Consider the following 13,320-nt stretch of genomic DNA (forward strand, 5'->3'; position numbering starts at 1 on the left):
TATCATTCTTAGTAGAATCAAATACTGTTATTGAAATTAATTTGTTTTTTTTTCCACGATTTTTTGAATTGTTTACAGAATATTGTAGCAAATTTCTAATTCATTGATGCGGACTAATTAATTTCAATTGTAGAAACAAAGAATACCTTGATTCTTTCTGATACTTTAATTGGTATAGCAAATTAATATCAACGTGTGGTAGAAAAACAGAATTATTGTACTTACAAGCAGGTCAAACACCAGCTGGAACTTCACAGGCATATTGAGTGACACTATATTGAATGACCAAGCTTTAATTGAGATATACAAAATTGAGTTGGTTCCCAATAATTCAATAAAGACTCTGTACTCTTCATCCATAAGAAATAAAAAAAAATATTTTGCTTGAAGTTGATCATTGGCAGGTGCTAAACACATTATACTACAATAACAAGCACAATGTTTGCAAAACTCAGTTCTATTGGTGTCAATAGATTGATCTTCAGAGGTAGTGCACTACCAGTCCTGTGTTGTTCACTGAGCATCATTGACTGGTTTCTAGCCTTGTATATGTCTCATCACTTGAATTCTGTGAAAGGAGGTAGAAGAAAAAGGGAAGAGAGAGAGAGAGAGAGAGAGAGAGAGAGAGAGAGAGAGAGAGAGAGCTGTAGGATAGGCAAAGGGGGAAGAAGAAGGGGGCAGGGTTTAATGGAAACTGGAGAAGTCAATGTTAATGCCAACCGGTTGGACGGTGCCCAGATAGAAGATGAGGTGTTGTTCCTCCAATTTGCAGATGCCCTCAGTCTAACAGTGCATTGGTCCATGGAAAGACAAGACAGCAAGGGAATGGGACGGGAAATTGAAATGGGTGGCCAATAAGATCTTCACTTTACTGTGGCAGACAGAGGCGAGATGCTTCAATCTAGCAGTTTAAAATTTATGGAGTAAGATTTGAACCTACAACCTTCCAACATCAAAGCAAGCAAACCTACCCTCTGAGCCGTGCTGGCATGTCTGATCAAATTTCTGGAGTAAGACTTAAATTAATTCTCACCTTTCCTCTTATCATATACATTTTATGTTTCTGGCTGTTGTCAAGTCAAGTTTATTGCCATTTGATTGTGCAAGTATAACCCGATGAAATAGCGTTCTCCAGTCCTCAGTGCAAAACATGCAGACACACAACCAGACATAACACACATACAGACAAATAATATATATGCAGGACAAGTATTTCATCTGTACAAGTAAATAAATTGATAGATAATGTTTTGTATATAATAGGGTCTCAGATGGTGTTATGAACTATGACTGGAGAGTGGCTATAACTTTAAGGAATGGATTTCTTCTGCAGCTTTCTGTTTCACAGATTGTGCTAACTGGCCAAGATCGGGTTACATAGATAAGGAGTCTCTTAAATGTCCCCAGTGTTTCAGCCTCCACTAACACCCCTGGTAAGGCATTCAAGACACCCACACTCTCTGCATTAAAAACTTACCACTGATGTCTCTCTCTCTCTTCAATTTGTAATCATGACCTCTGGTGTTTGTTATTCCTGCACTAGGAAACAGGCACTAGCTGTCCACCCTATCGATGCCTCTTATAATCTTGTAGACCTCTGTTAAGTCTCCTTTCATCCTTCTACGCTCCAAAGAAAAAAGTCCCAGCTCTGCTAACCTTGCCTAAATCTCCTCTGCACCCTCTCCATTGCTTCCTGTAATGAGGTGACCAGAATTGAACACAATACTCTGAGTGTGGTCTTCCCAGAGATTGGCAGAGTTGCAGCATGGCCTCTCTGCACTTGAACTCAATCCCTCTATTAATGAAGCCCAGCATCCCATAGAGAATGGGTCCTTCAGGCCCATGAGCCCACACCACCCAATAGATGATGTGAACAATGAACCTACTAACCCTATACGTCTTTGGAATGTGGAGTGAGCACCCAGAGGAAACTAACGCAAAAATGTGGAGAATGTGCAAACCCCTTATAACTTGGCCGGATTCAAACCCAGGTCGCTGGCACTGCAATAGCATCGCGCTAACCATTACACTGACCTTGTTGCCTGTTATGTCTCTGGAGTTACTCTTAATAACTTAGAGGTGCAAAATTCAAATAATAGAATTTACCTACTGATGTCTTCCACCATCTCAGGAAACTGTTCACACACACTCATTTACATATACATATGCTCCACAGGGATGCACTACAGTTACTATAGTGAGAAGGATGTATTCTTATGTGATTACAAAATTGTTTACATTATCCTGATATATAACACTGCCCAAAGAGGGTAGATAGATTCTCAGCACAATGAGAATCAGCCATCATCATATTGAACAGTAAATCAGGTGCAAAGGGGAAAATGGCCTGTTCCTACATCCACTTTTTAATGTCTCTATAACCATACAATATTAATCATTACCTGAAAACAATAAAAATGCTCCAGATGCTGGAAATATGAAATAAAATAGAGAATGCTGGAAAAGAGGCCAGGCTGAAGGGTGGATAGAGAAGCACTCAATATTTTGGGCCTGCGACCCTTCTCTGTTCGCATTCCTTCAAAAATATCAATTCCAATTGGAAGGAGGCAATCTTCAAGGTAAGAGCCATGTATATCAAGAAACATGCTAGCATGGGTAGAGCATTGGCTGATTGACAGGAAGCAGAGAGTTGGAGAACAAGGGTCATATTCTGGATGGCTGCCATTTGCCAGTGATGTTCCACAGGGGTTAATGTTGAGGTCACTTCTTTTTATGTTGTATATTAATGATTTGGATTATGGAATGAATGGCTTTGTCGCCAAGTTTTTAGATGATATGAAGATAGGATGAGGAGCAGTTAGCATTGAGGAATCTGAGGTTGCAGGACAGGCAGATTAGGAAAATGGGCAGGGAAGTGGCAAATGAAAGACCATTGGAAAGTGTTCAATCATGCACTTTGGTAGAAAAAAATAAATGGGCAGATTATTTTCTAAATGGGAAAACAAATTGAAAATACTCAGATGTAAAGGGACCTGGGTGTCCTTGTTCAGGATAACCTAAAGGTAAACTTGCAGGTTGAGTTGGTGATGAAAAAGGCAAATGTAATGCTGGGATTCATTTCAAGAGGAATAGAACACTAGAGCAGGGATGTGATATTGATGCTTTTTAAGACACTGGTGAGACCTCATTTGGAATATTATAAACAGTTTTGGGGTCCTCATTTAAGAAAGGATGTGCTGACATTGGAGAGAGTTAAGAGGAGATTCATAAGGATGATTCCAGGAATGAAAGGGTTATCATATGAGGAAAGTTTGACAGCTCTTGGCCTATATTTATTGGAATTTAGGAGAAGGAGGGGGGGATTCCATTGAAACATTTTGAATGTTGAAAAATATGGACAGAGTAGATGTAGAAAGGTTGTTTCCCATGGTAGTAGGGTCGAGGTCAAGAGGGCACAACTTCAGGATTTAAGGCCATCCGCTTTTAGAGATGTGGGAGAATTTATTTTGCCAATGGGTGACAAATCTGTGGAATTTGTTCCCACAGGCAATTGTGAAGGTTAAGTCATTGGGCATATTTAAGGCAGAGATTGATAGGTTCTAGATTAGCCAGGGCATTTTATGGGGAGAATGCCAAGCGGTGGGGCTGAATGGGAAAATAGATAAGCTCATGATTAAATAGCGGGGTAGAATCAATGTGCTGAATAACCAATTTCTGCTCCTATGTCTTGAGGTCTAAATGCTTGTCAAGCAATCTTGCTACCAGAACTCGTTAAAACTATGAAATGAATGAAGACAGAACAGAAATGTTATGTCAAATCATAGCAATCCCACAGAAACTGAATGAACAGAGATCTCCTGGACTGAGGCCAGTGTGAATGATGTGCTATACTTGAGCTCTTCTAGTGCAAGTCAGTAAATTGGTGCCTCTCATGATCTCCAAGACAGTAAAGCACTGTGACTGAGACAGACTAAGATGACACAGGACATACCCTTATTTCCCATGAAGCAATGTCTTCAGGCCAATGTGGTTGAAGGCTTACCCTCAATTCCTAGAGGGAAGGTAGACAACCCTGTGGGATGGTGACCATGGTGGCATACCAGTGAGGGGCCTGGGTACTGAAGGCTTCCTAATCGTGTCAGATGTTTGGAACTGGTACTCCGTTTGCCAATAGTTTGGACTGAATGCTGAGGCTGCAAGACTACGGGAGCACTGGAAGTATATTCACTGTCACTCAGTGACTCTGAAGAGACTCTCTTTTGCTTCTCTTTCTCTGACTGTAAGGGGTGCCAATCAATTTCTGCCTTAATACAGACTAAAGGTAATTTTGTGTAATGTTACATCTGTTTTATTTCATGATGAAAGAATCTTGAATCTTATTTGTGATAACGTTGATGAGTTTATTGTCATACACATTGTACAATATGCACAGATATTCTTACTGCAACCGAACTGGTATTTCATACAGGAAAGAAAAACTGCAATGGTATACATTAAATTAAATTTTAAAAGATAATAAATGCAAAAGAGAGATAATCACAGCTACTATAGTGCAAGAAAACAGTGGAATTGCATTTGAGCAGAGAGTGCTTTTTGTGGTGTCGGAGTGGTCCATGATTAGTGTGACGAGATTGGTGTGACCTCACTTGGTTTATTAGTTTCATTCCCTCTCCTTCCTGGTATTCATTTTATTGATTCCAGTTTGAAAATAAAACAATGTTTAAGGAATATATTGAGTGTTTGCAATTGAATTAATTGGCAACTAGAAGTCACAAATTGAAAGTCTTTGAGAGGCATTTTTGGAGCTCTCTTGATTCTTATATTTAATCCCTGGGAGTGCATTTACTTGGCTAAAAATTAATAGAAATAAAATTTTACAATATTTTGGGCATTTCCATAGGTCCAGCCAAAGGTTCCATATTTCCTTTTGACACAGAAGGAGGCCATTGGCCTATCGAGTCCATTCTAGCTCACAGAACATTCTCAACAATACTGTTCCCTACTATTCTCCCTGTACATGATTATCTCTCACAAATCTTTCAACTCTCTCATGATTCTTCTGCTTTTCACAAACACTTGGGGAAGTTTACCGGGGTTCACCAACCTACCAATCTGCACTTCTTTGGAACGTTGGGGGTTAATTGCAACAACCAGAGTAAACCAACACGGTCACAGGAAGAACATACCACTTCCACACGGACAGCACTGAGGACATGACCAAATCCGACTGCTGTATTTTAAGAGAGAACTGAATAATCTCTGAAAGATTCTGGAAAAGGACAGAAGTTCCAATGAAATTTGCAAAATGACCAAATTTTTACAGCAAGACGATCCAGGTTACATTGATATAAAATGGAAAATGTAAAGGTTAAATGTAAAGGTTAAATGAAAAGATTTGATGACTCTTCTTTTAAATGTGTGCACTGGTGTTAGTTTTGCAATGCAATGTGAGATTTTTCTTTGTACTCTTTCCTGGTGATTTGCTGTCCTGAACCATCAGCATTATGAACCATTCTTTGTGTGGAGCTTTCAGTCCAATATATAAATACCATGCTGCAGCAAGTGGGGGCATATCAGTCAGACATTCCCAAACGAAACACAAGATGGGAAAGGTAAGGCTTGCAAATTCAATTTGTGCCACATATTTTGGTTGTTCTACAGTGCAGAAATACTCTGGGGTGATAAATAATTGATTTATCCCATCGTCTATCCACAGATTATCTTCTACGAGGACAGGAACTTCCAGGGCCGGCACTACGAGTGCAACTCTGACTGTCCTGATCTGTCCCCTTACTTCAGCCGCTGTAACTCCATCCGTGTGGAGAGTGACTGGTGGGTGCTGTACGAGAGGCCCAACTACATGGGATACCAGTATGTCCTGAGCAGGGGAGAGTATCCTGACTACCAGCACTGGATAGGGTTCAATGACTGCGTCAGGTCCTGCCGCAGCTTCCCACAGGTGAGTTTCAATTAGTTTCACCAGGGGATTTGGACTTTTGTATTCTGTGAACATTGTAGCTCCACTGAGGGAGAAGTTGTCAGCGAGTCCAGAATGGGTGTAAAATTCAGGATGTCTCAGGTCCTCATATCTTCTCCTATGTGACAACAACCCTGATTTGTTTCTAATACAGCAGCAGTGCTTGTTGGAAGTTTATTTGAGCTGGGTAATCAGTGAAAGGAGGAAATTGTATCTTATTTTATTTCCCATTGAAGTCAGAGAATTGGTGATCAGATTCCATGTATGATGAGTGAATAATCCACACCATCCATTCCTCCCATTGGAAGTTAAACTCTCTTAAAATTATCAAGGGTAAAGCTGCCTTTTTCTATTCCAGTACCGAGGGGGCTCCTACAGGATGAGGATTTATGAGAGGCCTGACTTTGGAGGACAGATGATGGAATTCATGGATGACTGTCCCTCCGTCTACGATTGTTTCCATTACCGTGACATCCACTCCTGCCAGGTGATGGATGGTTACTGGATCTTCTATGAACGGCCCAACTACAGAGGCCGTCAGTACTTCCTGAAACCTGGTGAATACAGGAGATACAGTGACTGGGGCGGCTACAACTCCACCATTGGGTCCTTCAGGCACATGAGGGACTTCTAGGCTGCGACTGTGCAAGATCATGTTGTCTGGAATAAATTTTGATGAACACAAATAAAATGTTCTTTATTGAACTATCAATTTGGTGATTGTCTTTTCATGAAACTGTTCAATCTCTTCTCATACAAAATGCTTCACCATACTTCAGCAATTCTTAAAACTGGCAGTTTAAAAGAAACTGGGTACTGGTGGATAAGGGTTAGTAATCCAAGACTCAGTCCCACAGCCATGTGTCCTTCCTGGCTACTTATCTCTGTTGCCATCTTGAAGCCACAAGGGTTTCTAGCTCAATTTCCAGGCCACCCAGCTTGACCCCACAAGGATCTCAAGTATCCAAACTTAACTGGGGTGATAACCTGACCTTCTAGCATGCTTTGGGCATAACAGAACCTGACTCAAAACTCAGAGGAACAAGCCCAATCCTTGGTCAGGTAAATCGATGGTTGATATTTCAATATCTCCTTCATGATGTGATCATTTAGCTAATCCCAAACTAAAAGCTGGATCAGGTCTAATAAGGCCAACTTGCCAAATGGCCCAATAAATCAAGGCATGGCGTACAAGAACAATGATGAGCATTTATAAAACATTGGCTTGGCCACAAATGAAACATCATATCCTATCCTGACTGCCATAGTGCAGAAAAGATGTAAAGGAATTACAGGCTGGAAAGATTTACAAGATCATTCTAGAAATAAGGGTAATTAAGTGACAGAGGCGACCATTCAGCCCCCAGACCTATAAACAATTCAATACAATCATGGCTGATCATGTGATACTATTACTGCTTTCTCTCCCTTTAGCCAACAGGGCCAACATTCTCTTGAATATATCTAATGACTGGCCTCAACAACATTCTATGGCAGAAGTTCTACAAGTTCACAATTCTCAGAGGGAAGAGGTTTCTCCTCAGTGCAGTCCTAAATTACTTCCTTTGCTACTTTTCCTTAGAGTGTGGCTCTTGTTCTGGACTTCCCCAATACCAGAAACATTCTTCCTGCATCTAACCTGTATAGTCCTGTCAGAATTTTATTTGTCTCAATGAGATCCCCCTCTCATTCTTCTAAATTCCAATGAGTGTAACCCTGGTCTATCAGTCTTTCTTCATACATCAATCCTGCCTTCCCAGGAACCAGTCTGGTGAATCATCAATGCACTCTATCAATGACAAGAATGCACTTCCTGAGATAATGAGACTCAATATTCAAGGTCCATTATGGATGCAGTAAAACCTCACTGCTTCTATGCTCAATACCTCTCACATTTAAGGCCAACATGCCATTTACTTACTTCACCATCTGATACATCTGCATTCCAACCTTCATGGCTGATTCTCTATGATGCCCAGATTTCATTGCACCTTGCCTTTTCCCTAATTTGTCAATATTCAGATAACAATTTGCTTTCTCATTATTGGCACCAAAGTGGATCACCACACATGCATTATGCTGTATCTGTCATACGTTTTCCCTCTATCCTAATCTGTCCAAGTTAACCTGCAGCCTCTTGGAACTTTCCTCACAGCTAACACTGCCTCCCAGTTCAGTGTCATCTGCAAAATTAGAAATTGCATTCATTCCTTCATCTCAATCATTAATATATAATGTAAATAGCTGGGGTTCCAGCACTGAACATTGTGGTGCCTCATTAGTAACTGCCTGCCAATCTGAAAAGGACTCATTTATTACCATTCTCTGCTTCCTGTCTACCAACCAGATTTCTATCCACGTCAGTACATTACCTCAGAATTTTGCACACTCATCTCCTGTGTGGACCTTATCAAAAGCCTTCTGAAAGTTCAAATACACCACATCAACTACTTCACTGCTGTCCACTCTACTGATTACATCCTTAAAATATTCTCAAAGATTTGGCCAACATAATTTTCATTTCATAAATACACGCTGATGCGGACTGATCCTGTCCGTCCTCTCCAAAGGCATTGCCACCTTTAAAAATTGATTCCAGTATTTTCCCACACCTGCTCATTGATCCGTAATTCTGATTTTAATTTTTTTTTTAAATTTAGAAATACAGCACAGTAGCAGGCCATTTCGGCCCATAAGCCCATGCTGCCAATTTACACCTAATAACCTACACCCCTGGTACGTTTTGAACAGTGGAAGGAAACTGGAGCCTCCGGGAAAACCCACACAGACATGGGGAGAACGTACAAACTCCTTACAGACAGTACGGGATTCGAACCCCTCTTTTTCTCTCCCTCCTTTCTTAAAAAAATGCTGACACATTATCTACCCTCCAAACCAAATTAACTGATCCAGTGTGTCCTAAACATCAGTATGATGTGCAGGTGCAATGAGATCATGTGAACCAATTGTTTTCTCTCCATACACTTTCATCTCTATAGCCAACAGGGCCAGATCCAACTGCTTACTGCAGCTACACAGATATGTAAAACACATTAACAAACCATAAATATAAAATAAATGAATACAATGCACAACAAGAGATTTAAAAGATAATAAATATAAAATGATAAATCAATGAATATTCAGAGTGCAAAATATATGCTGTTGCAACTGTGCAGATGGATATTTGGTAGTCCTGAAGTAGTGTTAAGGTTAGGGTAGTATAGGAAGGTTTAAGTGCTTAATAAAATCTGTTCTTATTAATGAATGAGGACTGACAGCTTAATTTTCTGGCCTTCCATTGCTACAGACATGATAGAATGGGGGTAGGGAGGTGGGTATGGGGTGGGGGGGAGAATGTGGGGGATTAAAGGGAAGAAGGGGCAATGTTCATTAGGGAAAATATCACATCTGTGCTCAGACAGGACAAACCAGAGGCTACACGGATGGAGCTGAATAACCCCATGACCACACTCATGGGGTTGTATTACAGACCGCTCAATGGTCAATGAGAAATGGAGGAGCAAATCTGCAGAGACATAGCAGAGCTGCAGGAAACATAAGGTTGTGATAGGAGGAAATTTTAACTTTCTATGATTTAACTGGGGGTCCAGTACTGTAAAAGGGCTGGATGGTTTGGAGTTTGCTTAATGTGGTCAGGAAAGTTTTCTAAATCAATATGTAGAGACACCAATTAGAGAGGACATAATACTGGATCTTCTATTTGGGAATGAGATAGGACAGGTGTAGGGGAAGATATTGGGCATCATGATCATAATGGCATTAGTTTCAAGTTAATTATGGAGAAGGATAGGCCTGAGCCTTGAGTTGAGATTCTAAGTTAGAAAAGGTAAATTTTGAGGAAATGAGAAAGAATCTAGAATGTTATTTTTGGTTAAGGATGTACAAAGTAAGTGGAGGACCTTCAAAGGAGAAATTTTCAGAGTACAGAGTTTGTATGTTCCTGTCAGGATTAAAAGTGGGGTTAGCAAGCATAAGGAACCTGAGTTTTCAAGGAATATTTGGGATCTGGTTCAGAAGAGAGAGGTGTACAGCAGGTATAGACAACAAAAGAACAAATGAGTTTTTTGAGGAGTATTAAAAAATGCAAGAAAAAGCTGAAGAAAGAAATCAGGAGGCTAAAAGAAGACATAAGGTTGCTTTGGCAGATAATATGAAGGAAATTCCAAAGGGTTTCTACAGGTATATTAAGAACAAAAGGATAGCAAAAGACAAAATTGATCCCTTGGTAGATTAGACTGGCCGGCTATGTATGGAGCCAAAGGAGGTGGGGAAGATCTTAAATATTTTTTACATCAGTATTCATTTAGGTAATGGGCACAGAGTCAAGGGAAGTAAGGAAAACAAGTAGTGAGATCATAGAAGTCCTACAAATTAAAGAGGAAGAAGTGTTTGTTGTCTTAAAGCAAATAAGGGTGGATAAATCCCCAGGTTGGGTGGCCATTCCAATGGAGGACATGGTGTGTTTGCATTTGTTGTTTTTGCATTGCATACATATAAAACAACCTATGACTACGCCCTCCTTTGGAATGGCTGACCTATCCCCAGGTCTGACAAGATATTCCCTAGGACCTTGAGGGAGACTAGTGTAGAAATTGCAGGAGCCCTGGCAGAAATATTTAAAACGTCCTTAGTCACTTGTGGTGATGCCAGAGGATTGGGGGTTAGCTCATATTGCTCCATTGTTTAAAAGAGGTTCTAAAAATAACTCTTGAAATTACAGGCTGGTGAGCCTGATATCAGTAGTAGTTAAATTATTGGAAGGTGTTCAATTAGATCAGATATAGTTAGTCCTCAACAAGACCATAATTGATCATAATTCGGATTGGACATAAATCGGATTAGCCCCAGCAAGCATGGCTTAACAAAGTCTTAAAGAAATTAAAAAAAAATTCAGCAAATTAACCTTTAATGAGAATGTACAGTACCTTTAATAAAGATACAACATATGACCTTGGGCTGCTGCAGGAAGCGGGGACTTCGGGCTACACCAGGAGCAGGGACTTCAGGTTGCCGCAGAGAGTGTGGATGGTGGGTTTACTAAAAATTAATTTGTGTTTTAGATTCAACTGTAACTACAACCATTTATTAAAATCTCAATTTAGTGCGACTATTTTTCTCGGGATACAATTTTTTGGACCCAAACTATCGTGTATAACAGGGTTTTACTGTATACAGTACTTTTTTAAAATTTAGGATTATTCAATCACTGGACATTAAAAGTTGCAAAGTTCAAGTTAGACATTAATATAAAATATAAAATATAAAATATTACTCCCCTTTCTAATTCCCTAAATATTCTAAACCCCCCCCTATATAAAAATACCACAAAAACAAAAAATATATATATTTTCTTCCCCTCAGTAAACTACTAAAAAGTAGTAACTCCCTAAAAATCTGGGTGTGGTAAAACCCACAAGTGGCAGACGACTATCAGGTCTCAGTGTGATCCATCCCCCCCCAATCAGACTTTCACAAAGTAATTATTCAGACATATTCAACCCAGCGATTCCAATCCCAATGATTGTTCCGGGTCTTCAATATTAAGAAGACTTTGCGTCAATTCAACCTTCTTTCCATTCTTTCCATGTTTCCCATTCTTTCTATTCCCATTTCCATTTACCCTCCTTTTAAGCGACGATAATGGCGACCATCCACTTCCTAGCAAATCTGGCAACGAATTAGCAAAAATTAATGCATCATGATCATTTTCAAAAAATTGAGACTGAAAACTTCCATAAAAAACTTTAAATACAGCTGGGTAACGAAAAGCAAACTTGTAACCCTTTCGCCACAACACTTCTTTAGCTAAATTAAAATCTCGGCACCTTCTAATAATTTCTTCATTCAAATCTGCATAGAAGAACACTCTGTTATTTTGAACCATCATTGGAGTCTGATTTTGCTGCGCCTTCTGCACCGCAACTCGTAATATAATTTCTCTATCTTGATATTTCAAACAACAAATCAAAACTGCCCTCGGTGGTTGACCTAGAAACAGTTTTTTCCTCAATGCTCTATGCACTCGATCCAACTCTAGACCATCTGGAAAAAATTCCTTGCCCAGTACCTCAGGAATCCATTTCTTAAAAAACTTTACCAGATCTGAATCTTCCATATCTTCTGGGAGACCTACTATTTTTACATTATTTCTTCAACCTTGATTCTCCAATGAGTCAATCTTCTTCAGTCATTCCTTCTTCTGAATCCCCCAATCCATGAAAGAATCCTCCACTTTTTCCATTTTTTCTCTATTACGATCCACTTGGTTCTTACATTCAAAAAAAGCTTCTTCAATTTAAAAAAAAATTATCCTGTACAGTGTCCACTGTTTTTATACATCTACTAACATCACTTTTAACTATAGTCATATCTTTCTTTACAGAGGTCATCTCTTCACACATATTGTTCATTTTAGTTTTCACTTCCATTAATCCTTGATTTATCTGAGTAGACATTTGCATTGACATGTTTTACATTTGATAAGCAATCCCTTCCAATATTGTAAAAACAGAATCCAGTCCAGGTTCCATCACTTCCCCTTGAGACCTACCTTCTCTGGTACCAGTCCCCATATATTCTTCCTGTGTTGATTCCAATAGCGCTGGGCTTTCCTCCTCTTCTGACACAATGGTTCCTCTTCCAGGGCGGCTGCGGGTCTGGATACCATTTGACAGTGTGCCAACCTCATGAGCCCGCCATCTTTCAGGTTCCCCCACACCTCACACCTTCTCTAATAAATCTCAAACTCGCGATGCACCGCGAGTCACCGACCGCACAGGTGCATCTTCTGACACTACACTGTGCGCCCCTAGACCACTAAGCATTACTGCGGGGTCATGAGTCTGTCCCCACTCAGCTGATCTGCCCATGCACCCGGGCTCTGATTTTGGAGTCTGATTTTGCCGTGCCTTCTGCACCGCAACTCGTAATATCATTTCTCTATCTTGATATTTCAAACAACAAATCAAAACTGCCCTCGGTGGTTGACCTGGAAACGGTTTTCTACGGTGATAGACCATTTAATGACATGGCAAACAGTAGTTTTAATAAAGAAATTTTAAAAATTTTGGTCATATGTGTTGGTGAACTTAACTAACATAGGCCAGAAGTCGAGGACTACCTGTATTTGGATAGACAGGGACTGATTAGGGATAGTCAGCATGGCTTTGTGCTTGATAGGTTGTGTTTAACCAATCTTAGAGCTTTTCTGAGGAGATTACCAGGAACATTGATGAAGGAAAGGCTGTGGATCTTGTCTATATGGACTTAAATAAGGCTTTTAACAAGTTCCCACATGGGAGGTTAGTCAGGAAGTTTCAAACGTTCACTATTCATGGTGAAGTAGTGAACTGGATTCA

The 13,320-nt window shown here is 39.9% G+C and overlaps 1 protein-coding gene across 2 annotated transcripts; it reads left to right on the forward strand.

Annotated features, from left to right (window-relative positions):
* Window positions 1–5,564: 5,564 nt before the first annotated feature.
* Window positions 5,565–6,572, forward strand: LOC138761763 (gamma-crystallin S-1-like). Of its 2 annotated transcripts, none has more exons than XM_069934467.1 (3): window positions 5,565–5,573; window positions 5,678–5,934; window positions 6,278–6,572. In XM_069934467.1, the coding sequence occupies exons 1-3, from the start codon at window positions 5,565–5,567 to the stop codon at window positions 6,570–6,572; spliced, it is 561 nt and encodes a 186-aa protein (XP_069790568.1). The 2 variants fall into 2 exon arrangements, with proteins under 2 accessions (XP_069790568.1, XP_069790569.1); XM_069934468.1 differs by having other exon boundaries at window positions 5,678–5,924; window positions 6,304–6,572.
* Window positions 6,573–13,320: the final 6,748 nt, after the last annotated feature.

Source organism: Narcine bancroftii, chromosome 4 (genome assembly GCF_036971445.1).
Source record: "Narcine bancroftii isolate sNarBan1 chromosome 4, sNarBan1.hap1, whole genome shotgun sequence".
Classification (NCBI taxonomy): Eukaryota; Metazoa; Chordata; class Chondrichthyes; order Torpediniformes; family Narcinidae; genus Narcine; species Narcine bancroftii.

Bases quoted from the DNA above. Each gene is read 5' to 3' on its own strand.
- LOC138761763 (XM_069934467.1), top strand. The intron at 5,935-6,277 runs GTTTCACCAGGG...TCAAGGGTAAAG, and splicing joins CCACAGGTGAGTTTCAATTA to CTGCCTTTTTCTATTCCAGT.